At 35.2% G+C, this 27,700-nt stretch overlaps 2 protein-coding genes across 3 annotated transcripts; one reads left to right on the top strand and one right to left on the bottom strand.

Moving 5' to 3' along the window:
* The first annotated feature begins 71 nt into the window (after nucleotides 1-71).
* LOC135204280 (maternal embryonic leucine zipper kinase-like) lies at nucleotides 72-27,700 on the top strand. 2 transcript variants are annotated; one of them, XM_064234424.1, is made up of 14 exons: nucleotides 72-222; nucleotides 16,422-16,657; nucleotides 17,976-18,126; nucleotides 18,492-18,601; nucleotides 20,399-20,552; nucleotides 20,910-21,016; nucleotides 21,434-21,601; nucleotides 22,013-22,207; nucleotides 22,729-22,930; nucleotides 23,397-23,576; nucleotides 24,103-24,178; nucleotides 25,108-25,273; nucleotides 25,782-25,885; nucleotides 26,755-27,700. In XM_064234424.1, the coding sequence occupies exons 2-14, from the start codon at nucleotides 16,502-16,504 to the stop codon at nucleotides 26,981-26,983; spliced, it is 1,998 nt and encodes a 665-aa protein (XP_064090494.1). In that variant the 5' UTR covers nucleotides 72-222; nucleotides 16,422-16,501; the 3' UTR covers nucleotides 26,984-27,700. The 2 variants fall into 2 exon arrangements, with proteins under 2 accessions (XP_064090494.1, XP_064090493.1); XM_064234423.1 differs by lacking the exon at nucleotides 72-222 and adding an exon at nucleotides 14,498-14,776.
* On the bottom strand, nucleotides 1,697-14,313 carry LOC135204282 (lysophospholipase D GDPD1-like). Its single transcript, XM_064234426.1, has 7 exons — nucleotides 13,715-14,313; nucleotides 11,672-11,714; nucleotides 11,080-11,386; nucleotides 9,779-9,868; nucleotides 8,856-8,989; nucleotides 8,332-8,446; nucleotides 1,697-7,837 (listed from the first exon to the last, which is right to left on the bottom strand). Exons 1-7 carry the CDS (start codon nucleotides 13,848-13,850, stop codon nucleotides 7,691-7,693), a joined length of 972 nt encoding a protein of 323 aa, XP_064090496.1. The 5' UTR covers nucleotides 13,851-14,313; the 3' UTR covers nucleotides 1,697-7,690.

Here is a 27,700-nt window from a genome sequence, read left to right as displayed (position 1 = left end):
AGCTCATTAAGAAATGTACTCAGTCAATTTGTGGCTGATTACCCACAATTCACCTGTCGAGTGTCAACTGTCAAGACTGTCAAGTTGTCAACAAAGTTCCCTCCCTGGCCCCTGCCTGAGCTGCCTCCCTCTGTCAGTATGTCTTCGGGCATTGCTTTCTGTAGACATGAAGATGTCGACTGCTGGCTGACTTGTGGTGCTGTGGCTATAGTTTCCTGCATAGTAAGTTATTTTGTTGACGAGTTATTTGTTTGAATTTTTTGACTGCTTATGGATTCTCTTGAACTGATAACTATATTCTGTTGAGGTTAAATCAGTCTATACGGATGTTGTTAGCTAAATAGTACATGGTAGGCTTATATTTTATTTTATAGTATACTAAATCTATATAAATATTGGGGCACAGTCTGTCTCACATGCAATCATGGCTGAATATCAGCGTATATTCGGTTTATATTTTCGATTACAAATGTAGCATTTTCTTTGTGTTGTCGCCTGTTATTTTTTATTTTAATTTTCATTTTTCTCTTTTGCTGGTATATTTGCTTTTATTTTTTGTTAATGCATACAATATTCTTTGTTGTAAATACACTTTGGTGTCATTCAGCGCTGAAGGGGACATAGAGAGTAAGAGGGTTTGTACTACCAAAGACTATAAATAAGTAGCTATTGTTATACAAGAATTCGAGTACTAATGCATATAGCGCCACTGAGGGAGGTGTACCTACTGACGGCACTAACCCACATACAGGGAATTTTATTTGATTATCGTGCCTTTTTTTTTTTGACAGGTGGAATAGCTGCTGCTGTGGGTATTAAGATTAATTTGGTAGTTATATAATTTTTTGATACAATAAAGTAGTACTTCATTTGATTCCGGGGCTGATCATACATAAATGCGTGTTTGGTCGGTTTGATAAATTATATGATTATTTTGATTTTTGGTTCATTTTCTGGGGGTATGGTTTCCATTTTTGTTTCTCCTAAGGTTTGTTTGTTTATATGATTTTTTTACGTTGCATGGAACCAGTGGTTATTCAGCAACGGGCTTTTCGCCTAAGGATATTCCAATTCTGTCCAAAAGAAAGGCGTAGAAAGTCAGGGAGAAAGGGCACTTTAGCAAGCCTAAGTCCGATGGGAATTCCTATTTAACCCATATAGCACTGGTTCCATGCCTATATTGATTATTATTATTAATATAAATTAGTTTATCTGGACCTCTGAGCCTGAAAACGGCATTTAACATTTTTTATATATTGTATATTCAATTTACTTAATTTCATATAATTTATATTTTTTTTTTTTCAATAACTGATCTCTTCTGTCTGGACTAAGTATGCCCTTCTTTTACTACTACTTTCAAATGAACACGATACCAAAATTCTTTGGAAGCTTGAATTTCAAGTCGGTGGGCCCTTTGATTGGCTTGTTCCATATGAATAGGGTTTTTGTTCTGAATATACCCGGTAATGCTAATAATAATAGTCTTATTTTTGTAATGCTATTTCATTAATTTTTTGGCTCACTTAAAAATAACATTCCTTGCTACAATTTGAGCAGTCATTACTTTTTTTTCTTGGAAACAGGGCTTTGTATAGCCACATTAATGTGGAATGCAGTAGTACAGGGAAGAAACATTCCTAATAGAGAGTTTGATAGTAAAACATAGGATATATACATATCAATAAAAACCCACTTGACATTTCTGGTTTTATTTTATGGTGTGGAATTCACATATAAACAAAGAAAAAGCTAAGTAGAATTTTTTTTTTGTTACAGTGACTACCATTAATTTCTTGTATTAGTACACAAGACTCAACCTGCCCCTGTCCAAAGATGAAAAGTTGACCAAAAGTTATTGCACAGATATATAAATGTACCTAAAAAGAATACTGCGTATAAGAGTGAATACCTCGCACCCGCTTTCAAATGAGTTCATAAACAGAGATGCTCTCAAACTCAGTCACCCACTTGATCACAAGGCAATAAGGATTGGAGAATATTTGCACATGCAGATGAAGCCACTGTTACTTAGTTTAAACTGAATTTCTAAAATTGTCTCTTGTCTGCAAGTTGCATATGTTACTTTATGCCAAAGGAGGCCTTCTTTAAGCTTGCCACATAATCACTTTTGAATACTGGTGCATCTATACCACATGCATACAAGCATGGCAGTTAGTGAAAAGGTACTCTTTGCGGTAAGACTTCTTGAAGTCGAAGCTTAAAAAATACTAATGGGTATCTTACAAACTAATATTCTTCTCTCTTATATCAATGATATACTCAAAATCTGACCTAAAAAATCAAGATTAGTGCCACTGACAACCTTCATTATCCTAATTTTGCTATTTGCACACTAAAGCACTGATTTCTAATGCTGCTACATATTTTACTATGGGAAGAAAATAGAGTATAGCATTCACATGAGACTACTGCAAAATGCTAAATAACACAAAACGGATATCTGGAAAATCTCACTCTGAAACCTTCAACAAAGGATAAGTCTACTAGGAAACAGAAATTAACAGAATGAACTTCTGCTCTAATTTAGTTTTACATAACTAACTTCCAAGTGGGGTTTTCTCCACATCTGTCTAAATTTTCTACTCTGCGAAGTCACATGATTCCTGACTAGAAATAACTATTTCCACATAATACTGCATCATAACTAAAGTGACTTCATATGTCATTAGTTTCATGATGACAGTCTTTTCAAACAAGCTAAGACCTTACATGCAACACTATAAGCAAACCATAAACCACACAAAATAAATTCAACCTCTTTAGAGAATCTGAAAAATACAAAGAGAGATTCGCTAGGATTTTAAGGTGGCAAATACTAAAATGAAATTGTGCTGTTACACTGCTTTCTATTGGTAATGACACAATCTTATAACTAGCTTGAAAAAGCTACAAAATTCAAATTGACGAGGTGACCTTAAAATCTTTTAAAAAACAGGTTCCAATAATATGTCAAGTGTTGTGACCTTGAGCCTTCAAATATAAATATAACAAACCCATTATTTATCTACAACATTAATATAACAGAGAAGCATCAATGCAGAAGTGCCACTTTTGAGTGAAGCAAGAGGCATATCTCACACACTTCTATCAACCACACACACAAGTTTCAACATTTGTTATGCTTGAAAATTAAACAATATTTCAATAAGAGAATGTTCAAATCAATTGCCAATTAATCAACATTGAAAACTAATACCAATATATGTTGTACAAAACACAAAGTACAGCAAAATAAATACATATATGTATACACATACATACACATACATATTTGGCTGAAACAGAATACGGTAACAAAGTACTGTCCTTGACAAAATAAAAGCCACAATTATGATAAATATCCCTATAAAGGATACATTAAGAGAGTACAAAGGCCTTGTAAAAGTGTGGGAAAATATTGAAACTACTGGTTATCAAAGAAATGGATAACTAAAGTCCCTGGGAAGATATATTGTCATGAGGAGATCTGAGGTTTAAGTTGTACTACTAGAATGGAAATTACTGGAAAGTAGCATGGAAAGATGTCCCACTTTTTCCACCACTGTTTAGCATCACGCATATTTCAAAGAATGCGTAACGGTCATTTTCTAGCTTACATTGTAGGCTATTATTTGCTTTGCAAAAAGCTATTCTTCAACAAGAACAATTGCAGAAAATTGCATCCAGCGCTTAAAATTCACAAAAATCCTTCAAACCGAGGAAACGGTAAAACTGTCATTTCGAACAAGCTCGGTTAGATCTTGAATATTCTCCCACTTCTCTGAAATCTTACTTGAAATCTATTTCAATATGAAATGCCTTTTGCACAGTTCCTCACCTTTTTCTTCGCTAACATTTTTAACTAAAGATAAGGAGAGAGGGATGCAAGCTAGGGTGTCAAGGATATATACAGTGTATTCGATACAAACTTGCTAAACGCCAATATCACAGTACTGCACTACGCAATGACTAATTGTAGTACATGATCATTTAAAGTGCACATACTGTATGAAATCAAATATCTCTGAAAACTAGTTTCTTACAATGAATGAATGAATGAATGATTGTTAGTTCTCTGGCATCCTGACATCGAAGGTCATTGACGCCGTAGTTTCTTACAAAACCTCAACAATTTCTTATTCGCACGTCCTGATATCAAACTAACCCAAAACAGCTCACTGGACTAAACTGCAGTCGTCTAAAGAAAAACAATAACGAATATTACATGCTAGACATGCATCATCCATTTCATGAATTTCAAAAAGATCATACTGTCATGGTAGCAGACTGTCAATACGGATAATGGTATGCCCCAAAAAGAGTGAAATGATAAGAGTAAATTTTGATGGGGAGGGAATATTCATGACTCACAGGGTCCAAAGGTTGTTCATAAGCAGCAATGCCAAGACACAGGCCGTAGCATTGGTGAACCCTGTCCTAGTGACCAAAAAATTACACAGATAAGACCTCCCTACAACCTGGGAGAACCAGGCAGTGGTTGCTGAGGACACTCATCAGGAAGACCTATGGATTCCCCCGAATCCCAATCCCTAACTTACTGGGACGGTAAGGTCATGTTTGCCAGTAAAATCTATCCTGCGCTGATGGGACCACTATGTTGTCAAGTCCACACAAAACCAGCTAAGCTACTTCAACCCTTTGTGAAATTCCAGGACAACTTACCTTGTTTCTAAAATGAAAGAAAACTCAGTGCACTACACATATCACAAGAAAATACTTTGATAATGCTAATTTGGTCATAAAAGGAAGCAAACAAAGAAAGTGTCCTGGTAAAACAAAAAAACTAAATAGTTATGTAACACTTGTACACTTTCTCACTGTAAATATCTTCAACAAAGATCTGCAATTTATAGGACAACTTTGGATCTTCAACAAAACCTTCCAATGAAACCTTCTTTTTAAGAAAAATTCAGCATTGCAAGATATGATAACAACAAAACCATAAAAATTAAATAAATCAATTTTGGAACCTTAAGTATTAAAATGAAATGGTTTTATTCAAACACATTACCAGCCAATAGAGAATGAATGCACTTAATTACTACATAGTAATAAGGTATCTACGCAAACTGAATTATAATTGTATACATAAGAAATGAGAGAGAGAGAGAGAGAGAGAGAGAGAGAGAGAGAGAGAGAGAGAGAGAGAGAGAGAGAGAGAGAGAGAGAGATATGGCTGAAAGTAACCTCACTCAAGACATCAAGCACCCATAAAAGTACTGAACATACTCAATAAATCACAGAGTTGTCCAGAGTTGTAGTACAAGCCAACTGTAATTCATGTAATGAAGTTGATGTAAAAAATAAAATACAGTATCACATATACAGTGTAATATACTGTAACTGATACGATTTCACATTAGTGACATACAACAATAGTACCACAGTATAATATCTGGGCTCTCACAAGGCTGGCTCCACAGCACCAAATTAAAAAAGATACACACGTTCTGACACCCCAATTGTGCAATATACTTAAAAACCTTATTTAAAGCCTTGAGAAAATATAATAGAAGAATTATATCACTTAACAAGAAACCATTTGCATTAAAAATATATTTTCTGATAGCTGAAATAAAATACCACATACAATTACTACTATTTCACACTTATAAAATTTCATAACATTACTGCAATTAATGCTAACAGAAAATGTCCATCCACAAAAATGTATCCTGTATTAATGAACACACAGTTTTAACTTTTGATATTTATGAGATTCTTCTGTTGAAGCATAAGATACCTTGTACGATGGTTTTGAAGGGAAATGTCTAGTAAAGTGAATATGAAATGCAAAATATCTAACGTCTTGTTTCACGGAGTAAGGGAGAATACACTGACGAACCAAGATAATATCACAAACTTCCTTTGAATACAATGACCTAGGCAGCCACAATTCTATACTAAAAAATAAAACTATTCTTAAAATGGCACCCTCAATTATGTAAAAGCATGAATTTCCTTATCAGATGTCAAGAATTAAAACAACCTAAGAGGCTACACTCGTGCTTGCTCAAAGAACGGAAGTGTTATGTCAGCGAGGGTTTGTCAAGACCAACTTACTTTTAAAAGGGGTATCCTTGACTACATAAAGGCAGGAATAGTTTTGTTAATTCGTTAGGAGTTCCATGAAAATGACACTAGCTATTCCAATACTAAGGAAAGAATGAGGGAAGGAAGGCGAGGGCATATCTCATCTGTTCCCTGTCCTGCAGGGACTATAAAATAAAAAAAAATCACTGGGCAAAAAAAGGAAATTGGAAGTTTACTTCAATTGCACCTGAGATTAATAAATAATTATAATCAGCACAAAAACTTAAAAGACTAACGAACTACACACAATGCTAAGGTTGAATAAGCTGTGAGACTATTAAGGATCATGCATTCTTTACATAATTTTTTTTTTCTTATCTATAACACACATACTATACAATACTTCCCTTTCAGAAGGAAAAAATGCCATAGCTTCAGGCAATCCTATTAAAAACCATTTCCTTTCCATCATCATCATCATCATCACCACCTTCAAATTCTTATCACTGACCATATTCCTAAGAAATAACAGTATATTTTAAGGGCACTTGATTCGTTTAAAGGATAAAATAAACAATATGATACTGTGTGCATAACAACTTACTGCCCACACCACAATACAGTGGTAACTGTCCATCTCAAAATTCTGTCAAATCATCTAACCCTTTCACAAAGGTGTGAATATTACCCTAAGTCAATCTCAAAACCTTCATGGCATATGTTAAGGTGTAGATGACATAATAGCAATAAACAGAATAAGCTGTAAATTCTTCCAATGTTTTGTGCTTCAGCAAGTAGTAATAAAAAGTGTACTTTTTATTCCATCGAAAATAAACACTTTGATAAGAAGCAAAGAATCCCAAAGGCCCTAAAAGCATTATACCACTTTAATTCAAACAGTGTATGGTCTAATTACATGGTTTCCTCAAAGAAAGTGCTGTGAACAGAGCATGGACTACATGACTGCAAAATTACTACTTCAGCACACTATGCTCCTCCTAATTTAGTCCTATGCGGTAAACACTATGATTTCAACTTCGTCACACCATCGCCCATCATTTTCTGTCATTTGTGCGCTAAAGAAATGACAGCAAAACTTCTGAGCAGTCTTACCTTTATATTAGTAGCAGTGGCAGCAAGCAGCTAAATAACCCGTCTATTGAAAGTTAACGAATGCGGTCCACTGCTTGGGTGTGGGTGCTCACAAGTGTTATGGCTCTTGTCATCAGATCAATAACAATTCACTATGAGTATTCAAAGGGATGCCATTTCATCCTTTACCAGATCATCTTGAGTATTTAATAGTCAAATCATATAGATACTGTACTATAAGAGTAATTGCAGCAAGCAGAGAACAAATGCTGCCTCCCATTACTTGCCAAGTCAAATCAATCAACACTTGAGCCCCCGCTTCAGGAGTTTGGGACCAAAGGAGTTTTAATATTAGCTTTTGTGTTTGCCTAATGCCTATGATAATTGCATAATGAGGCAAGTTGCAAAGGAAATAAATAAAAATAATAGAGCCATGCAGTTCACCTCTAGTCAAGCTAACTACATGGTGATAAGACTCTAAATGTATCTAGAAGAATTCTTCCCTTGCCAGCTGCCAAATACAGCGTGGCAATAACTAAGTTTAGCTCAGTTTACGGTCTTGAGTGTACTGTGGGTTTTGTTCTAAAAATGCCTTCAGCTTAGTTGGGTAGTCTGTCATCACACCAGTGGCTCCAGAGTCGAAGGCAAGACGGAAATCATCGTCAGTATTCATGACCCATAGGTAAGTCTGTGGAAAAAACAATTGTATCACTATATCATTAAAAGTTATATTGCACCTTATATTGAAAAGTAAGATTACTAAGACAACTTTTGAACAGAACTGTACAATTTCTGATTGGATGAAAAGTGAAAAGTCAGCAAATACAATGTGACATAGATTTTCCACATGTGGGAGACTTCAATAGTGCATTTTGACATCAAAGAGTTCATGGTAGTATAATTAAGACTGAAAGAGACAGCACATAATACCAATAAGCAGTCTGTAATAAAATAGGGGCCCTCTGTGGTCTTGTTGAGCTAATTTATTATGATCATAATCTCAACAGTTGCTAAATGCTGTCAGAGACACAAGTTTCAGACATCAAAGTCTCTTAATGTTCTCCTCTTGAGACTGTTTTATAATATACTAAACTCTTGAGATTATTAGTCACTATATGCACTTATTCTTAAATATCGAAGGCTTGTTTCTTATTCTTACAAAACATCAAGTCAAACCCTCACCTGGACCCCACGTTTCGCCAGGTGTTCAAATAAACACCGTCTGATAAGCAACGCATTTGCAACGTGGGCAACGGCAGAGTGCCACCATTTATACCCAAAGTGATAGTTATAAATCCTGTTGAATAAAGAAACAAATCAGATTGTGTGTGATTCCAAGCACAAGCATTTTCAGAAATTTTCAACTAACCAATTAACAAAACATTATCCAAGGGAAGCTCTATCAAACCTAACAAAGCTGTGATAAGCGACGTTTTTATTGCAATCACAATATTACCCTTACATTAGTTAGCAACACTATAGTGTAACTGTTACAAGTACAGTACTAATTATATTTTCCTTGTCTAACGTTCCTGATCACTTAAACACATGAATAAAATATCAATCTTGGCAACTTTTAACATTTCTAACCACTGAAAACTACACAAAACTTTTGCTGAATTCGTCAAAAAAAAAAACTTCAAAACTAAGTCAAATTAAAATTGTGAAACTCACGAATGACTACAATAGCTTAAAATGACACTTACTTCATCATGACAATTGGCATGAAAATTTCCAAATGAGTCTCCTTGAGTGGCACAAAAGGCAAGATCCCAGTGTATAACTGAACCAGCATTAGGCAAACTCGACGGGCACTAAACAGCAGGCACATATTAGGATTCTGCAATAATAAAAATTTATAAGGTCACACTGCACTTTCACCCTCCTAAAACAAATAAAACCAACACTCCCCATAAGGGGGTAGTGCAATCAGTGCACTGCTGTAGGTATTACTTAAGGCTCTTTGCACTGATCTTTTGGCACCTAGCTGCAAACTCTTTCATTTAAGTAAAGTGTTCTCCCCGTATTCATGGGGGGGATATGTACTGTAAAAACACTTAAAACCTCCTAATTTGTTAGCTAAAACTCAAGGAAAACCCACTAAAATGTTTATACATACCTGGCTTTTTTAAGTTTTATCACAAAAAGTGCATTTTATGATGAAATTGCAGAAAAAATGGGAGTATATGTTCACGAGAGAAATCCGCAAATACGTGATTCCACAAATCCGGAGTGCGCAAATTGCTGTATACCTCTACCCATGTTCTCTTCTTCCTACTTTCCACCCTCTCCTAACAATTGTTTCAACATTTTGTTGGCACTGAATGACATCATAGGTGCCAGCGGTTGGCCTTTGGCCTAAATTTTATATTCCAATCCAATCCTAACCAATAGTATAAGTAAACATTTGAATTCTATAAGACTTGAGTACAGAGCAACCATAACTATTCCAATTGCAACCTATTGTAGTAAGGTCATTTTTATTTTAATAGGAAATATCTTGTTGTAAAGAAATAATGATTGAGTCATACAAAGACTAATTACACTCAAGTATTAAAATCAATGTATAACACCTCACAATTTTAAAGACGAAGAGTAATTGTTGCATGACAAGGTGTATTCAACCTACCTCCTTATAGCATTTCTGGGTAATGACATCTCTCACGTTGCCCCACACAGTAATGTGTTCACGATGGTACTTCTTAACCAGTTCACTAACCTTGAAATATATGAAGACTGGGGATCAATTATCGATCAAATAATAAATTTATTGTGTATTATTCAGCCTACTACAAAATATAAAAATGTTTAATATACTGTAATTTCTATTCTTGTACACAAAAGAACATGTATTTAAGTATCCTTCAGCAATACCTCAACTTTTCCTTTGGTTACAGGGATATATGCAGCTTGGTAGGAAGGTGGAATTTTACAAATACTGGGTTTGCAAATTCAGTGTAAAATATGCAAACTTATCTCTAAACTTCATATTTGTTCCTGCAACAATATAAACCCTTGCATCTAATAGGCAACTCACTCCTTAGATGGAAAGTTTGGCTTCAAAGAATTGACTGGCACTATTCCATAATCAGCATAACATGAGACTATGAACAATCGCATGTCCCAGGCATTCTGCAGTAACAGTGAAAAAGTGAGGGAACAGTCAAACACCCACATGGACTTGACAGTTTCCCAGTCATGTGCATAAGAAGAGTGACTGAACCAACTTGCATTTCAAAGATGTTCCTAAGAAAGATGAGGGCTGGTATACTTTGCAGGAACAAATATGCAATCATTTTTATATATATATATATATATATATATATATATATATATATATATATATATATATATATATATATATATATATATATATATATATATATATATATATATAATATAAAAATTATGTGAACTGTGGCTTATGCCACTAAATGACTAAAATTTATAAATTATTTTGGTAATGAATAAGCATTCATGAAGACATTTCTTTTTAATCAGAAAATAGGTGGGTAAATAATGAGCATTCTTGACAGGGGGAGAAAAATGGTGTAAGAGGTACACTGTATATTCAACTAAAGAAGCATCAATGCAAAAAAGAGTTTGAAAGTAAAGAGAGATCTGTTGAGTATATAATTTAAAAGTCCACACAGCGCTGTAAAACAAAATTTATAGAAATGGGATGCACATAATGTTAACGTGAAAGAGATTTTAGTCTTTTTTTTTACCAAATCTGAGATTACTGGGAAAGGAAGAAACTGAAACTACAAGATCAAATTTCTCCAAAGTGGGATGATTTAATTTTGAAAAAGTTATCAAATTAGATTTGTAATCCTCATGTATACACATCTCTCACCAACACTCACAGAGATAAAAACCCCAGAAAAATTAATGCTGACAAAAGTATGCCTACGTATATGTGCCACTTACCTTAGTGATCAGTTCATTGCTGTCGATCTTAATGTCAATATTGATGGGTGTGTTGGGAAAATTCTGGAAGGTCTCTTCCAGGAGGGGAAATTTCCGATCCTCGGACTTGCTGCTGAACTTGATTCCTGGCATGAAATCCACTGGAATTTCTTCTTTGATAGGCGGTAGGTCCACATAATTGTATTCTGATATAGAACCAGTCAGCTCAGTTCTGATGTCTAATACTGAATCATGACAAACAACTACATGACCATCCAAGGTGAGCTGACAGTCTAGTTCTAGCATGTCTGTTCCAAGTTCCACTGCACTGAAACAGTTAAGTGGGAAGATGAAGACTCGCCGCTGAGAAACTTAAGAGATATGAACAGAAAGACTTATCATGCACACATCACAATATGCCTCTACTATTTTTATTTCACTTAAACTTGAAATACTATGGAATTTGCAAAACTTTAACCTCTTATCCATGCACAGTGCTAACAATGATGGCATTGCAACAGTTCTCCATACTACATCATTCTAGACAGCTAAAAAGCTTCCCAAAAAACTCATACATTTGAACTGAAAAGAAATTTGAGAAAAATATACTTACTGCCTAAATGCAGATAGTGTGTTCTCATAATTTTCTCCAGCTCCTGCAACAAAGGTGGCAAAGATACAACTAAAATACTATGGTACATAGTGTAAATTAAAAATTGCAGAAAACTGATATTCACTAATGAAACAATAGGGATGGTTATTCTATTAAAATTAATGCAATAATGCTAATCACATTAGTAGTAAAACAATAATAATACCTAAAGAGTTAACTTGTACTCCAGTAATTATATAATCTTTAGTTTATAATATTCAACAATTAATCTAATCCTCAGACAAAAAAGAAAATAAAAATTCAACTTTTTACCAAGTTTCACCTACTGATTCCTGCTTGTACTCAGCAATATCCTACATTAAAGTTGGGTAAAACTGAAGACTACTAATAGAGCTCAATTCCAGCCAGTCACTAACCAGAATATTTACCTTCTTTCACTTCTGGCATTTTTTCATGCTCATGATATTTCCATTTATCTCTTAATTTTACACTCATTCCCAAGGGGTTGTTACTAAACACAGCTTGCACTTTGCATGTAAACTGATATACAGGCAGTCCCCGGGTTACGACGCATGTTCCAAGGTTACGACCCCTACAACGCTCATCTGGGAGATGAAATATGACACCAAAAATGCAAAATAATCAATGTTTGAAGGTTTTTTTTTAATGAAAAATGCCATAAGAATGCAGTTTACATAGTTTTCAATGCACCCAAAGCATTAAAAGTAAGGTTTTCTTAGGATTTTTGACGATGTTCCGGCTGAAGACGATTTTCGGCTTACGACGTGTCTCAAGAACGAAACCCCCGTCGTAACCCGGGGACCGCCTGTACGTATATAGTTACCGAACCTGAGGGGAGCGGGAGTAGCCTTCGGTCTTACGGAAAGGTGATGGTTTGTATGTAGACTCTTCCGACGGGAACAAAAGAGGACCAAGCAGCCCCAATCCTCATATGTACTTACACCATCATTGTTTGTTTTTCTTTTAATGTCCAAGTGGAAAAAAACAAAATGTAAAAAATGAGAATTTTTATAACTCAAGTCAAGTGGTAGTACACAATGTCATTCATCATAATGAACGAATTTACCTCCAATAACAAACTTGTTGCCAAGATTTAATGACCATCGGTGGTTCATATTCCCATACGAGCAAATAACGAGGATAGGCCATGACTCCTACCATTATCATCAGTATAACTAAAGACTACTACAGCAGCCTGATTAACACTCGTCGCCGGTCATATTTAAAGGCAGTTTACGATTTTATTTATAATTATACTTTATGTTTGTATTTATGATATTTACCATCTTTTGCTTATGTTTTACATTCATCCCCAAGGGGCTGGTACTAAACACAGTGACCATTTTGCATGTAAACTGACGGTTACCAAGTCGTAGGGGTGGAGTATTTGAAGGCCCTCACATATTATGAACAGACTACAACCACCTCAATAATTAAATGGCAAGAAATCTAGTTACTATATTATCATAGGCTAGGTAGCCATTATTGAGCAGATACCCTGAAGCCTAAGCTGACAAAAGGTCTGTAGCCTCGGGTCCATCAGCACGGCAATTTTTCCTCTCTAATTTCTGTGCCGTTGATACTCTCCCTGTGACAAAGGTAACCATACGGAAAAGTACAAGAAACAAAGACTTGGGTATCTAACGGTTCCCAAAAGAGAGATCAGGTCAGCCTCCTCCTCCTCCCCTACCACACCGGTAGGCAGACCTGAGGTTGCGGATGAAAGAACTAACTACAATGCAACAATAAACAAATAAATAAATCCAATAAATTGAACAACGTAATACATAAATCAAGATGAATAAGTCCACAGGTGAACAAATGACAGGTTACAGGTCAGCCTTCCTTATGTACCCTACCGCAGGCAGACCAAGGTAGCTGATGAAAGTATTGCCTTCAATAGGAAATAAAAATAAACAAAGAAATAGAGTAGATAAACAAGCACGACAAACAACTCCATCAAATGGGCTACAATGAGACATTTTATCAATAATAAATTGGTGCATTGCGTCTCTCTCTCACCTCCGCGATGACTAATGTGCCTGCAGATGAACTTGACGTCCTTCTTCTTGTGCAGTAGCATTGGGAACTTGAAGAATATGATCGACGATATTATGTAGCATCCTAAAACGGCAGCGATGATCATTTCAGTGACCATTTAACAAAAGGAGAAGGGAGGAAAAGGCGAGGAGCGACGACCGGACCCAGGTCTCCTTCGGATTTTGTTTACTACTGCAACGCCGATCGTCGGGGTCGGTGCGGTCGAGTTCGAACGTATATTTCGTGGGCGTGCGATCAGTTTTTAACGCAGAAAATTACGTCATTAATGTCTCAATCTTTTAGGTTTTCTTCCCGTTAACTTTTAAGGCGTTTAAATGGCGAATTGACTCATATATATTCGAAAATACGAACGTCGTCTGCAGCCTTCCGTGCGCACCTCGCAGCTCACCTGTGTCGAACTCATTTCGCATGCTTGCAATCCTTTTTGAACGCCATAATGAAGCCAATATGATGTTAAAACGTTACATTTTCGTATTTTCAAGTCTGAAATTATTTAAACCACGAATATATTCGTAAATACAAACATCGTCTGCAGTCTTCCGTGCGCATCTCGCAACTCACCTGTGACATCACGTGCAAAGTCCTCGCCTATTGGCAGTTTCCATAGCGTAGAGTGACGTCATGAAAACCTCGCTGTTGATTGGTCCCTTTTTATACCTGTCTCGTGACGTCATATCATTTGCTCTAAGTGATTGGTCGGTCACCTCGACGTCATCACTGAGGCTCATCTGATTGGCTGCGGCCGAGAAGTCGTCTCATTCAAGAGTGTCTTGGGGGGAAAACAAACGGTATGGCGACCACAAAAAGCCGACTATTTTAGCCTCGTTTACGTTGTTAATGAGTGAATTCCGTCGTGCGTCATATCTCCGGATGGTGCCGATACAGTGAAGGACTTATAGTGAAGAGAAGGACGTCGGATAATGAGGAGAAGTGCGTGAAAACTGGCGGAAAACGAGGTGGTGGTGTCTATGGTAGCAGCCTTTCCATCTACTAGAGGCCTTTTGAAAGCTCCCGTAGAAATTCGTAAGTATGGACACATATCGTCATATTTTTGTATACTACTTTTTTCATTTATTTCTCACGTCGTGAGGCTTCTTTGACTTTCCTCGTTTTGTATATTATAAATAAATAAATAACAGTTTCAGAGTAGACGCTTCTTTTGTGCGTCAGCTTAGTTACTAATAGTAAATCAAATTTAAGTAGCCTAGCCCTTTATATGAAATTCCACTTAACTCTCGCCTTTTCTTTTAAGTAATGATGATATTAAGTTATGTAATTCATAATTTTTATCGTTTCTTCATTTTTTTTCTACGTCTTCTTTATTTGTAATTACTTTTGTGGGGGGTTTTATTTTTTATATTTGACGACGATTTGTTTTGTCGTATTTTCTACTGCATAGCTAAAGTTTCTAATTTGGACCTTATAAGAAAAGGGAAAAAACTACCTTGGAACAAAACGGAAAAAGAAACTGGGAAAAAAGCCTACCTATCTTCCACTAGCTTTAGGCCAAACAAGCTGTCAGACCTTTTTTTTTTTTTTTTTTTTTTTTTTATTTTTTTTATTTTTAAACTAAGGTTAGGTAGGTAGTATTGTTAGTATATTGGCTCGTGCTCACGTGTTTCACCGGGCTCGGCCAATTACATACCCTTACCTCTTCGTGGAGACTAGATCTATGGGAAACCTTGTATTGCCCTAATAGCTATGAAGAACATCCGTGGCATCAGCCTGTACTCTTTGATGAAAGGTTTCCCCAGTAGTTCCCTGAACTTAGAGAATTGAAGTCTGTGAGGCCAATAGTTCATTTATGATTCAATACTAACCATGCGAATAACTTTGTTGTACTTATAGCTACATTGCAATATTGTGCAATGCTGCGCCTCTGAACTGAACACGTCCACCATACAGCACTTCTGTGGTGTGGTCGGTAAGGTCTTGGCCTCCCACCTCGGTGGCCGCGAGTTCGATTCTCGGGCATTCCATCAAAGGGTGAGAGATGTGTATTTCTGGTGATGGAAGCCCACTCTCGACATGTCACATAAAGCCGTTGGTCCCATTGCTGAATATCCACTGGTTCCATGCAACGTATAAACACCATACAAATAAACGTCCGCCATGCAGGAATTTCCAATGCTAGTTACATAATGTATCTTGTATTTATATATGAGACATACATATCAGGTTACAGATCAAGTTTTTCCATATGGAACAATTGGTTAAGAAATTTGAAAATAAAGAGAAATAGCTCTTGGTTGTATGTTTAGGAAAGGAGCATAGGTATCTCATTTTTTAAGATGTCATTATGGAAACCACCTTCATCATTGTTATATTTAATTGATGTTGCAGGTTTGGATGTAAATGAGAGCTTTCCAAAGGCTTAAATAGATATACTAGTGTTGTCTTTTTGTTTATCTTTGTCTTACACATCACATTCATTTTCTTTATTCATTAGATATTCCGAGTGTTGTTTTGTCTATATTGTTCCATTATTTTTTCTTTAACATTGTTCTTCAGTTTCCTTAGAAACATACTTTGACTGATATATTAGATGTACTTTAGATTTATCATGGATTTAGAGTTCATTGTTTTTAAGCATTTTACTTTTTACAGTTATTTTTCTGTTTCTGTATGAACATCATTACTATATATATATAATTTTTTTTTCTCTTAGGTGGCAACCATTTAGAAACCAGACATATGTCACCATCTCAGTAGTTAGCAGATTCAGCAGATACAGAACAACACAGGAAGATGCCACAGCAAGCGTCTCCATATGCAGCCCTTGAGGGCCAGTATGAACTGCATGAAACTATTGGCTCTGGCGGCTTTGCCAAAGTCAAGTTGGCCACGCACATATTGACCGGGGAGAAAGTGGCTATAAAGATAATGGACAAAAGGCAGCTTGGGGTAAGCTGTTTGCTTTTTATTTCAGGTTAATGTTGCATTAATGTATATTTTTTTTAAATATTCATCTAGCTATAACTATTGACATGGCAAAGAAAAAATACATAGTTATACCTGACTGGAGAACCTGTATTATTCCTTTTCCCATTTTACCTAGAATTTTGCCATTTTCTTGTCAAGTTTCTTAAGTATCAAGACCCATTAGTTAATCTGCATCCCCTAAGGAAATTTGGTGGAAATATTTTTTGGCACGTACCTAGAATCCCACTATCTAGTGGACAAAGAAAGTAATAAATGGAAATCCAGAAACTGCAAGTGAGAATGTAGAAAAGTCAACCCCACCAACCCACCGTAATATAACTGTGAAATTCTTTCTTTGCTCTGTTGCTGAAGTTATAGCAAGATGAATGTTTGGTAAATAATAGAATAAATAATTTCTTTATGAAAATTAATTTATTTTCAAGGCGTTTATGTTATTTTAAAACTGTGAATTCTGTAATAGAACCTTTTGAGAAATTTCCCGTAAAATTTTTCTTCATTTGTTTCTTCTTGAACTGGATTATTTGTTTTACATTTGTAGTTTTTCTTCAAGATTCAAGTTGCTTAATATTTTTATTTTAGTTTCTATAAAATCTAAAGTACCCAATATTTTTATTTTAGTTTTGCTATAAAATCTAAATTATCAAATATTTTTATTTTAGTTTTGCTATAAAATCTAAAGTATCAAATATTTTTATTTTAGTTTTGCTATAAAATCTAAAGTATAAAATATTTTTTATTTTAGTTTTGCTATAAAATCTAAAGTACCCAATATTTTTATTTTAGTTTTGCTATAAAATCTAAAGTATCAAATATTTTTATTCTAGTTTTGCTATAAAATCTAAAGTATCAAATATTTTTTATTTTAGTTTTGCTCTAAAATCTAAAGTACCCAATATTTTTTATTTTAGTTTTGCTATAAAATCTAAAGTACCCAATATTTTTATTTTAGCTTTGCTATAAAATCTAAAGTACCCAATATTTTTATTTTAGTTTTGCTTTAAAATCTAAAGTGCCCAATATTTTTATTTTAGTTTTGCATTAAAATCTAAAGTACCCAATATTTTTATTTTAGTTTTGCTTTAAAATCTAAAGTACCCAATATTTTTATTTTAGTTTTGCTATAAAATCTAAAGTATCAAATATTTTTTAGTTTTGCTATAAAATCAAAAGTACCCAATATTTTTATTTTAGCTTTGCTATAAAATCTAAAGTACCCAATATTTTTATTTCAGTTTTTCCATAAAATCTAAAGCACCAATTTTATTTTATTGTTCTGTAGGATGATCTTCCCCGTATTTATCTAGAAATTGAAGCAATGAAGCAGCTGACTCATCAACACATTTGCAAGCTCTACCAGGTGCTGGAAACAGATATGAAACTATTTATGATTCTTGAGTACTGCCCTGGTGGTGAATTGTTTGACTACATAGGTAAACTCATTAACGTTGTGTCATAGCTGCATTTGCTTTACAGATATAATTCTCCTTAGGAATTTATGCATTAGATACCAGTTTTACAATTAAACATACAAAGTTGTGTTACATTTTAGGAAAAATGGTAGGACTTTTATCTAAGGGATTCTTTGAGTTGTTAAGTTAAAGCTCTTCCTTTCATATTGGCTACTCCTCAAGAACAGCTCAGCCTTATTGGCGGATGTTACGTATAGTTTTTATCTATCTGTCGATACCAAAGTTTTTTAGTACTATAATGGGAATTTTTTTCATGTGATATGTTGTGATTGGAAAGATTTCGCTTTAAAAATAACTGGGTGTCTAATGGTTGTCTTCCATTACAGTTGAGAAAGATAGGCTTCAGGAGGATGAAGCGCGTTTGTTTTTCCGTCAAATCACATCGGCCGTTGCATATATTCATAACATGGGATATGCTCACAGAGATTTAAAGCCTGTAAGTATGATTTGCATTTAAAAGGTTTACAAACTTAAATTCAGTGTAATTTTCCCTTAACTTCTACACAAATGAATAGAGATAATGTCTATTCATATATCTATTATAACTGGATAAATTACTATTATATAGGAGTTCATATGACAGTAAAAAATTAATCTGTAGTACATGACCATTTTGTAACCTAAAGTAGTCAAAACATAATGTTATGAAGTAATATATTAATTAAAATCTGCCAGTTAAATGTCAAATTGGTTGCCATCGGGGCACAAGCAGATCCACAGAACTGTAAGCCCCGTAGGCTAGTACTATCAGTGCATCTCATGCTTTGCACTGTAGGCATTACTCAAGATTCTTTGCAGCATGCCTTCGGGCCCATAGCAGCAACCCCTTTTGCTTCTTTTACTGTACCTCCTTTCATATTCTCTTTCTTCAATCTTACTTTCCACTCTCTTTTAACAATTCCTTCATAGTGCAACTGCTTTGAGGTTTTCCTCGTGTTACACCTTTCAAACCTTTTCCTGTCAATTTCCATGTCAGTGCTGAATGGCCTCATAGGCCCCAGTGCTTGGCCTGTGGCCTTAATTCTATATTCAGTTCAATTCATAATTTAAGTATATCTTAGTTTTACCAGACCACTGAGCTGATTAACAGCTCTCCTAGGGCTGGCCCGAAGGATTAGATATTTTTACGTAGCTAGGAACCAATTGGTTACCTAGCAACGGGACCTACAGCTTATTGTGGGATCCGAACCACATTGTATCGAGGAATGAATTTCTATCACCAGAAATAAATTCCTCTGGTTCCACGTTGGCCGAGCCGAGGATCGAACTTCGGACCACCGGATCGGTAGTCGAGTGCGAAATCCACTCGGCCAACGAGGGACTAGTTCAATTCATAAAGAACTGTAAGTTTGGTAACTTCAAAAGTCATGCTAGGGAAAGGCTAAAAATCTGAATATATAAGTCTTTTTTCATCATGAAATATATTCTTTCATACACTTATTAGTAATTGTATATTCTTTAAAGGGGGGGGTGGGGGCTGTTGTCATCAGTGAGGTACACTGTAGACATTACTGAAGGTTCTTGGTTGCAACCCCTTTCATTCCTTTTACTGTAACTCTATTCATATTCTCTTTCTTCCAGCTTATTTTCCACTCTCATAACAATTATTTCATAGTGCAACTGTGAGGTTTTCCTCCTGTTACAACTTACAAAACTTTTTTACTCTGTTTCCCTTTCAGTGCTGAATGACCTCATAGGGCCTAGTGCTTGGCCTTTGGCCCTAAATTTTTCTTAATCTGTTCCATTGTATTAATTGTGTATTGTCTTACATCTTGTTGGGTTTATAGTCTGTTGACTGTCTGCAAGGGTTGTACGTAGTTTGGAATCTCCTTAGAAACATGACCCTACCCCTGTAGATCTAAATCAACTTGAGTCGTGAAAGTGAATATGATGGACTGCTGTACAGATTAGATGGAAAATTTACGTCATTCCTAAACAGTAAATAACAATGGTTTTATGAAGTTGACCCAACTGGAATTCTGTTCCAACTTTATAGATGACATGCATAGCAATTACCAGAGAAATAGATAATTGTGGAAGAAATCAAATTTCAAGTGATGTGAAACCCTTGAAAATAGGCCTTGAACAAAGAGTTTCTGAGTGCGGTCAAACGTACATTGTATTTAGTTTTCAAACATTTTAGAAAAATGTATTTGCATCGAATATTTAAAATCTAAAATGCATGTTTGTTGTAATGCACATGAACTTGCTATAATAAACACTTTTCTTGCAGGAGAATCTTCTGTTAGATGATGACCAGAATTTAAAGTTGATTGATTTCGGCCTTTGTGCCAATCCAGCTGGTGGGATGGATCAGCATTTAGCAACCTGTTGCGGTTCTCCTGCGTATGCAGCACCAGAATTAGTGTCTGGCAGGCAGTACTTAGGTGAATTGAAAATTCTCTCGTGTGATAAATGATGAAGGGATGTGCTTTGTTTGTGCAAAATTGCAGGGAATTGATGTACCACTAAAAATGTATAAGTAGTGTAAGATTAGTTGGAGCTATTGGTGTCTGCCATGCAAGAATAGCTCCAGTTTTAAATTGTAACGGCTTCTGTACAAGCCAGTTCCTGAAAGTTAGCCCATTTTTTTGGTCACAATATTGTGCGCATGCTACAATCCCCATGAAGTAAAGTAGACAACAGACTTCATTATCCCTGAACTGGGACACCAGAAACTATTGGTGTTGACATGAAACAACGCCATGAGCTGCTCTCCATAGTAATTTCTGTTTTATCCACAGGTTCTGAGGCAGATATATGGAGTATGGGGGTATTACTGTACGCTTTGTTGTGTGGATTTCTTCCCTTTGATGATGAAAATCTGGGTGCTCTATATAGAAAAATTCAAGTAAGTGGCTTTGAAAAGTTTCAAGATTTACCATTATAGGCAATGTCTGTTCTCTTTGCTTCAGTGTTCTGTTGTCATTTTCTGTCTTTCTTTACACCCTTTCCTGTCAGTTGTTTCACAGTGCAACTGTGTGGTTTTCCTTGGATTATCCCTTGAAATCCTTTTATTCTCAATCACCCTTCCAGTGTTGAATGATCATCCCATTCCACTCCTTGGCTACCTTACAGTGACAAATTATGAAATGTTATTTTTTGAATCTGACTACTGCTTGTTATCATCAAATTATAATTGTAACTCAAATGCATGAAAATCGGTGAGGTTGGGTTTTTAAAATGTTGGCCTATGTATACCTTTTCTGTATAACTTGATCCTTTATAACCACAGATTTAAATATTTAACACATCTTTTCCATTTTAGGCAGGTATTTATGAGAAGCCGGAATGGTTAAGTAGCGGAAGCCGTGAGCTGCTGTCTTTGATGCTTCAGGTAGACCCTAAACGGAGAATATTAGTCACTGATCTTTTAAACCACCCGTGGATAATGCAAGGGCAAGCTCATGGCATTGATCCTTCATCTAGGTATAAGGTATGAGATTAGTGTTTTTATTTTTTATTACCTCCTGTTCATGCTCTTTCAAATGATTTAACATTCCATATTTCTTCTCATACATCCCATCTCCATCATGTCTGCCTTGTTTCATATAGCTTGTTCTTCATTTTTCAATTTATTGTTTGGATTTCCTAATGGGAATCAAGTACTCATTGTTTGGATTTCCTAATGGGAATCAAGTACTTTATTAAAAATGATTTTTTCTAAGACAATATAACATAATACTAGGTTTGTATACAAAGCTAATTTTTGCAAGAGTAAACTGTCATCCTATCCTGCACAATCATAGTTATATCTTTATGACAAGCAGAGGTATTAGCTGTCAACCTTTCAATTCTCAAATTTCATTTTCATGCTGCCATAGATGACCTTTTTGTTGTTTTACAGATGAACAGCGTTGATGAAGATGTCATTACAGAAATTGCAGTTCACCAAGGGAAATCTAGAGTAGCTGTAAGGCAGGCAGTTTGTAAGTGGTCGTATGATTACTTAACAGCCACATATTATTTACTACTCTGCCAGAAAATGAAAGGAAGACCTATCAGATTGATATCTAAAATAACATCTCTTGGTGAAATACCAGTAAGTATTTGTAGTTCTCGTACTTAGTTTTGGATTTATAATTAGCCTTAAGTACAAGTGGATTGCTTTGGAAAGCTGCTTTCTTTCAAGTGTTATAGTGTCAGTTAAATAAGCAAAACTGAAATATAGCAAAGCCAAGTGCCATTCTTCATACTGTAGGTGGAACCTTTATTTGATACACATACAGACTGAAAATGTGTGTGTAAGTGCATTACTATTAGGATAAAATGGGACACTTACTTGAATGTAATTCTTGATTTACTACTGATGAAGATTCACTGAAAATCCAGAAGCTTCAAGAGGACTACTGTTCTCGTTGTCAGAGGAACTAAATACTAAATCAGAATTTCTACATAGATTATTTGTGTTCCTGCTTTATTTTCTAACAACTTGACCAATCTGGTTTGCTGCAGCACTGCCCATTTACTGCTCAAGTGACTGGTGTAGGTCAAAATGGAAAATATTTGGCTGTCCCTTATGAGGTAATCTTGCTTGGGATACAGTTCATTGTATTTTTTCAGGTGCAGAGAACACCCGCTAGATGTTTGATGGAGCAGCTTAATAGAGAGAAACCAGGAGAATCATCTAATAATGGAATTATAACCACTTTAGGTCATTCTCCTAGAGGCTTACACACATCTCTAGAGGGAGGCTTAGATGACGTCGATTTGTTAGCAATATGTAAACCTGCGCTGACTGGCAACTCCGTGGACAAACCAGATGGTAAGAAGGTAGTCATTTTCCCCATGAGGCTGGACCACCCTTAAGGTTCCAATAACACCAAGCAGATTTCAGTTGTTGACACTCCAGTGATATCAGCGCTATGAGATTATAGAAGGATATTCATCATATTGTTTTGACATGGTATCAATTGTATGTCTGGATTTGCGATGGAATTATTTAATTCATATCCAAAAAAGTAACAAATAAACAGACAGCAATTTCCTTTTATATATATGATAATAGATACAAGCTGTTTATACAACTCATTGCTATTAATATTTACAGGTTTCAAATCTTAAAATCCCGTAAAACAGTCACCATCAGCAAAGTTAGGGATCTTTTGACCTTCCATTTCTCTTCAGGGCAAAAAACTCCAAAACCCTCCATTTTGCGATTCAGTCAATGCTTGCAGTATAGAGGGGGTGACGGATTTTTCAACTGATGATTGTCTTGTTCTACTTCTCAGGCTGCTTAACTCCATGCAAGGCAGAAACTTTAAATCCAGAATTAGAACTCACGCCTCTCGTATCTCCCAAGAAACGCAGACCTTCTTCCAATAGTGATGATGATAAAGAAAATTTTCTACAGCCTCGTGTTCCTACCCCAGGTCACAAGCCTCGAAAGAAATCCACTCCTTCTACACCTGGTAAGTACTAAAGGTTTATGCATTTTGTGAATCATTTGTGTCTATAAGTGAAGAATTGAGAATTTTAAGTCAAGAATATAGTAAAAGAGCCTCTTCTAAAAAAAATTTATCGTCTTTGCAAATTTAATCATTCTTGATATTGCCCATTTGACAGACTCAGGCATAAGTTAGGGCATGCTTTGCAAACTGATTCGAGCTATATTCCTCCGCTCTTCAAATACCCTACTTTTAATTGCTGTGTTAGTATGTGTTCCTAATAGCACAACTTTATGCTCCCTATCCCCTTTCTTTTCAAGTTTGAATGGATTTGTTCTGTTGTGAATGGTAATCCCTCATTTTATCATACCATATGTTTCTGTGTCCTGATAACCAAATGATGAATCCCTTTTGGAATAATGCCTTCATGTTTCCCTGTTAACGGAATAAAATTCTAAATGGTATTTTATATAGTAATAAAATTATTGTAGTAATTATTATGCCATGAACAAAATAATTGAAGACTTAACTCATGAAATTCTTTTTGCAGTGCCTAGTAAATTATCTCCGTCCAGATCGGTAGACAGTGGTCTGAATTGTGAATTTTTGTCACCTTCCCGAAATAGGTAGGTGAAAGGTGATATTGGTTGTGGGATATGGTTGACAATAAGTACAGTATATGTTATTTCACCATGATTGCTTTTTCTAATTGCTTTTAGTGTCAAGCTGTAAGTTAATCTCTCTTTATAGTGATTAGTCTTTATCATGGTTCCTGGTTTGTTGGCTACCTAGTTTTGTCTTGCATGTCCATGTTGCTACTTTTTAAAAGAATTACTTTACTCCAAATGAAGGATAATGTCATGTTTTAAGGTAAATAAAAAAATGTTTGTTCTTACATGGATACAGACAGTTTTCCCTTCAGGTATGGAGCATCCTTTAGCCCATGCTGGAATGGGTGTAGACTTGAATAACAAGGAGAGAGAACTTAGTGGAGAGGGAAGGGGAAAGGAAAGGTTACTCTTGTACACCATCCACTCTTCTTACAACCACTTTCCTGTGTAGATGTGCTTGATCACACCCCCTTTTGCAGTAGCTTGGCTGAGTACAACCAAAATTTCTTTGTTCCTTTTTTGTTTGTTGCCCTGTGCATTTTACAGTACTTTGGCATTTCTTTGCAATTACTTCTTGAGAGTCTTTTGGCCTAGTAACTCTTATGGAGAACAATGACTAATGCTATTGTGAGGATCATGGATAGCCGTGTAGCTGCTTTATGTCCCCCATTTCAGTAGAACCACACTTTATATGTAGAGGAAGGGAATGAATGTGTATTGTCAGCCCAGTGGGAGCATTATGACAGGAGGTGGGGGAGGCTTTGGAAAGGCTTCTTGTTATTCAGTCTACAGTTATTATAGCACTTGTTGAAAGATACATCGTATATGAAAGGCTTTGGCAAGTATACCTAAGAAAAATATAAATTGCCTTAATAATATATTATAATTCTGTTGCTTTTGAAGAAAATTATTTGCATCTGAATGTTGATTTTTGTTATTTTCAGATACTTAATCTCTTCAGAAGACTGGACAAACACTCCAGAACGAACTCCTAGGTCCTCGCGTAAAATGTTTGGTAGCATAGAAAAAAGTTTGGATAAAATGAGGAATATGCTGACACCCAGGAGAAGACTAGGATCTAACCAAGGACCTTCAGTTGTTGAAAGCAAGGTACAGCATGTGTAGTTCTTTGCTGATTTGTGAGATTAAATTGCTCCATACTATTAAACAAATGTGTAGTGATCTTCCAGTTGAGAAACTGAACTTGAGTAGCCCATATTAGCAGATTTATGCTATTTTAGATACTTATTGATAAGGAACTGCAACATTTTAGTACAAAAATATTATGTCAGTTATTGCTTTAATGCATCCAAGGAACTTTTGGATATTGGAAGTTCGCAGATGCTGTCATAAAAGCACCACAGATGTGAAATAGCAATTTTGTAACTACACAATACTGTTTGTATAAACAAGTCATACACAGTCTGGGTACTGTACAAAATGCTGAATACACAGCATTTTATCAGGTCAGATTCACTACAAAAATAAAAAGAAAACTTAATAGGTTCCTAAAAAATACTCTGGTTAACCAAGATTTACTATTTTTAAGTTTTATACAATTTAAAAGATTTACTTTTATTTCACAATGTTGATTTTTTTTCTTCATCTTCTTCTCCAGAACATGTACAATGTTAGTACAACAGGAAGTAAGAATCCTGACCAAGTTCTCAGCGATTTGCGGCGAGCATTGTTAAATAAGGGCATTCTTTGTAACCAGAAAGGGTGAGTAAGCATTACCTGTTATTTTTTCTTGTTTCAGTAGTGTTTTGTGATTGCCTCTTGCTTCTTACCCGTCACCATATGATTGTCTAGTGTTACTGAAAGAATACATAACAGCTAGATACAAACCAGTATGATCTTGCCAACCAATGTGTATGTAATTGTATGCACTGTAGTACATCATCAGCCAGTGAGTACACATTATATTACCTGTTGCCTTCACTATTACGTATGGGTTAATATTTATTTCACTACAAACCCATTGCTTTGGTTATCTTGTTAGGACTTGAGAAATTCACAACAGCCAACAGAAAAGAAGATAGGAATGGAATCAAGATGCCCAAAAATTAAATTCCCATATTAATGCAATTGTCACATAGACAACCTAGTGTTAAACTATGTAACTTGATCACTTACTAATTTAATGGATTAGTAAAGTGAGAACAGATGAATTAAATGAGTTAGTATTTGGATCTGGGATATCCAGGCATATATTAGCCATAATACAGTTAATGTGGTTGTAATGGAAGTTTGTGATTTCAGGAATTTTTTTGCATAAAAGTAAAATATGAATTTGTAATCTTGTGCTTTTCCTTTTTACTTGCTTCTGCTTTGTGAATGCAGTTTAATAACTACTGTACTTTTAAACTAAGTAAAATTGCAGACACCATGCATTATTTACACTTGGATCATTATCATCTACAGATGATTTTTCAGTGTTTTTACAGGAATGTTGTGGAGAATAGTTATTATATTACAGTCTGTTTTGATATTTGAGTACAGTATATATAAAATATCAGAATTAGTTATTTTATTACAGTAATTTTGTGCAATTATTGGTATTTGATAAGTAAAAATATTCAATGTTTCAGATACACTTTACGTGGGAAAGTTCGAGATGATGTTGGTGGGGCAAAGCTAAGTTTTGAGCTAGAAGTGTGCAGAGTACCAAGGTTAGATGTCATTGGCATCCGTCGCAAGAGATTGAAAGGCGATGCTTGGATATACAAGCGCGTGTGTGAGGAGGTCTTACGTCTTGCTCAAAGTTCTTCAAATAGCAATACACCAACATCTGCCTTTCCTGCGACTGTTGCATGTTGAACAATCGACATTAGACGCAGAGCAGTGATGCTTGTTGACATTTCATTCAACTTATGTGATTGTTTGGATACTCCATTTCCTGAGCTAAAAAGCATTAATTGTACAGTCATCACATATAGTATATATATATATATATATCTCCTAATTTTTTGTTTTTAATGCATATCAGATAGATTGTTCTTTCAGGTAAATTTTGTAACTCAAAGTCAAAATTGATTGGTGGAAGAGTTAAACTATTTTAATGGATTTTATTAATGTACGGTACTGATTTTGATTTTTTAACTGAGGTAGCTGTAATGTTCAACAAGGAACATTGTAACTAAAATGTAAAATATTTTTACTTAAGTAATTTATAGCTTTGGTTTACTTCTTTTGTACTTATTTCAGTGTGCTTACCAGGTTAAATGATAAACACACAAACCAAACCTAAGTCTTGTCACTTTCAAGTTTTATGTTCATTCGTCTGACTGAAATCTTTTTGCAGACTGTAAAATGTTAGTTTTTTCAGGCTGTCACAGATCAAATCAATTTCACATGTCATAAATTTAGATGTTACTTCTGAGCTCAAATTTGACATAGTTTCAGTGTAATAAATAATATGAAATAATGATATCTTTTGTACTATAAAATAGATTATATTGTAATGATTGAATAATTATGTCCATATGTTACCCGGTAGAAGTTTTAATATGGTAATTAAAAACGAAAGTACAAAGA

This window comes from Macrobrachium nipponense, chromosome 44 (genome assembly GCF_015104395.2).
Source record: "Macrobrachium nipponense isolate FS-2020 chromosome 44, ASM1510439v2, whole genome shotgun sequence".
Lineage (NCBI taxonomy): Eukaryota > Metazoa > Arthropoda > Malacostraca > Decapoda > Palaemonidae > Macrobrachium > Macrobrachium nipponense.
This window is presented reverse-complemented; position numbering and strand designations above follow the sequence as displayed.

Bases quoted from the DNA above. Each gene is read 5' to 3' on its own strand.
- LOC135204282 (XM_064234426.1), bottom strand. From the start codon at position 13,850: ATGGTCACTGAAATGATCATCGCTGCCGTTTTAGGATGCTACATAATA. The intron at 8,447-8,855 runs GTAAGTGTCATT...TTTATTCAACAG, and splicing joins ATGCCAATTGTCATGATGAA to GATTTATAACTATCACTTTG. The intron at 7,838-8,331 runs GTGAGGGTTTGA...TTTTTTCCACAG, and splicing joins TGGCGAAACGTGGGGTCCAG to ACTTACCTATGGGTCATGAA.
- LOC135204280 (XM_064234424.1), top strand. From the start codon at position 16,502: ATGCCACAGCAAGCGTCTCCATATGCAGCCCTTGAGGGCCAGTATGAA. The intron at 22,931-23,396 runs GTAAGAAGGTAG...TCTACTTCTCAG, and splicing joins CTCCGTGGACAAACCAGATG to GCTGCTTAACTCCATGCAAG. The intron at 24,179-25,107 runs GTAGGTGAAAGG...TGTTATTTTCAG, and splicing joins TTGTCACCTTCCCGAAATAG to ATACTTAATCTCTTCAGAAG.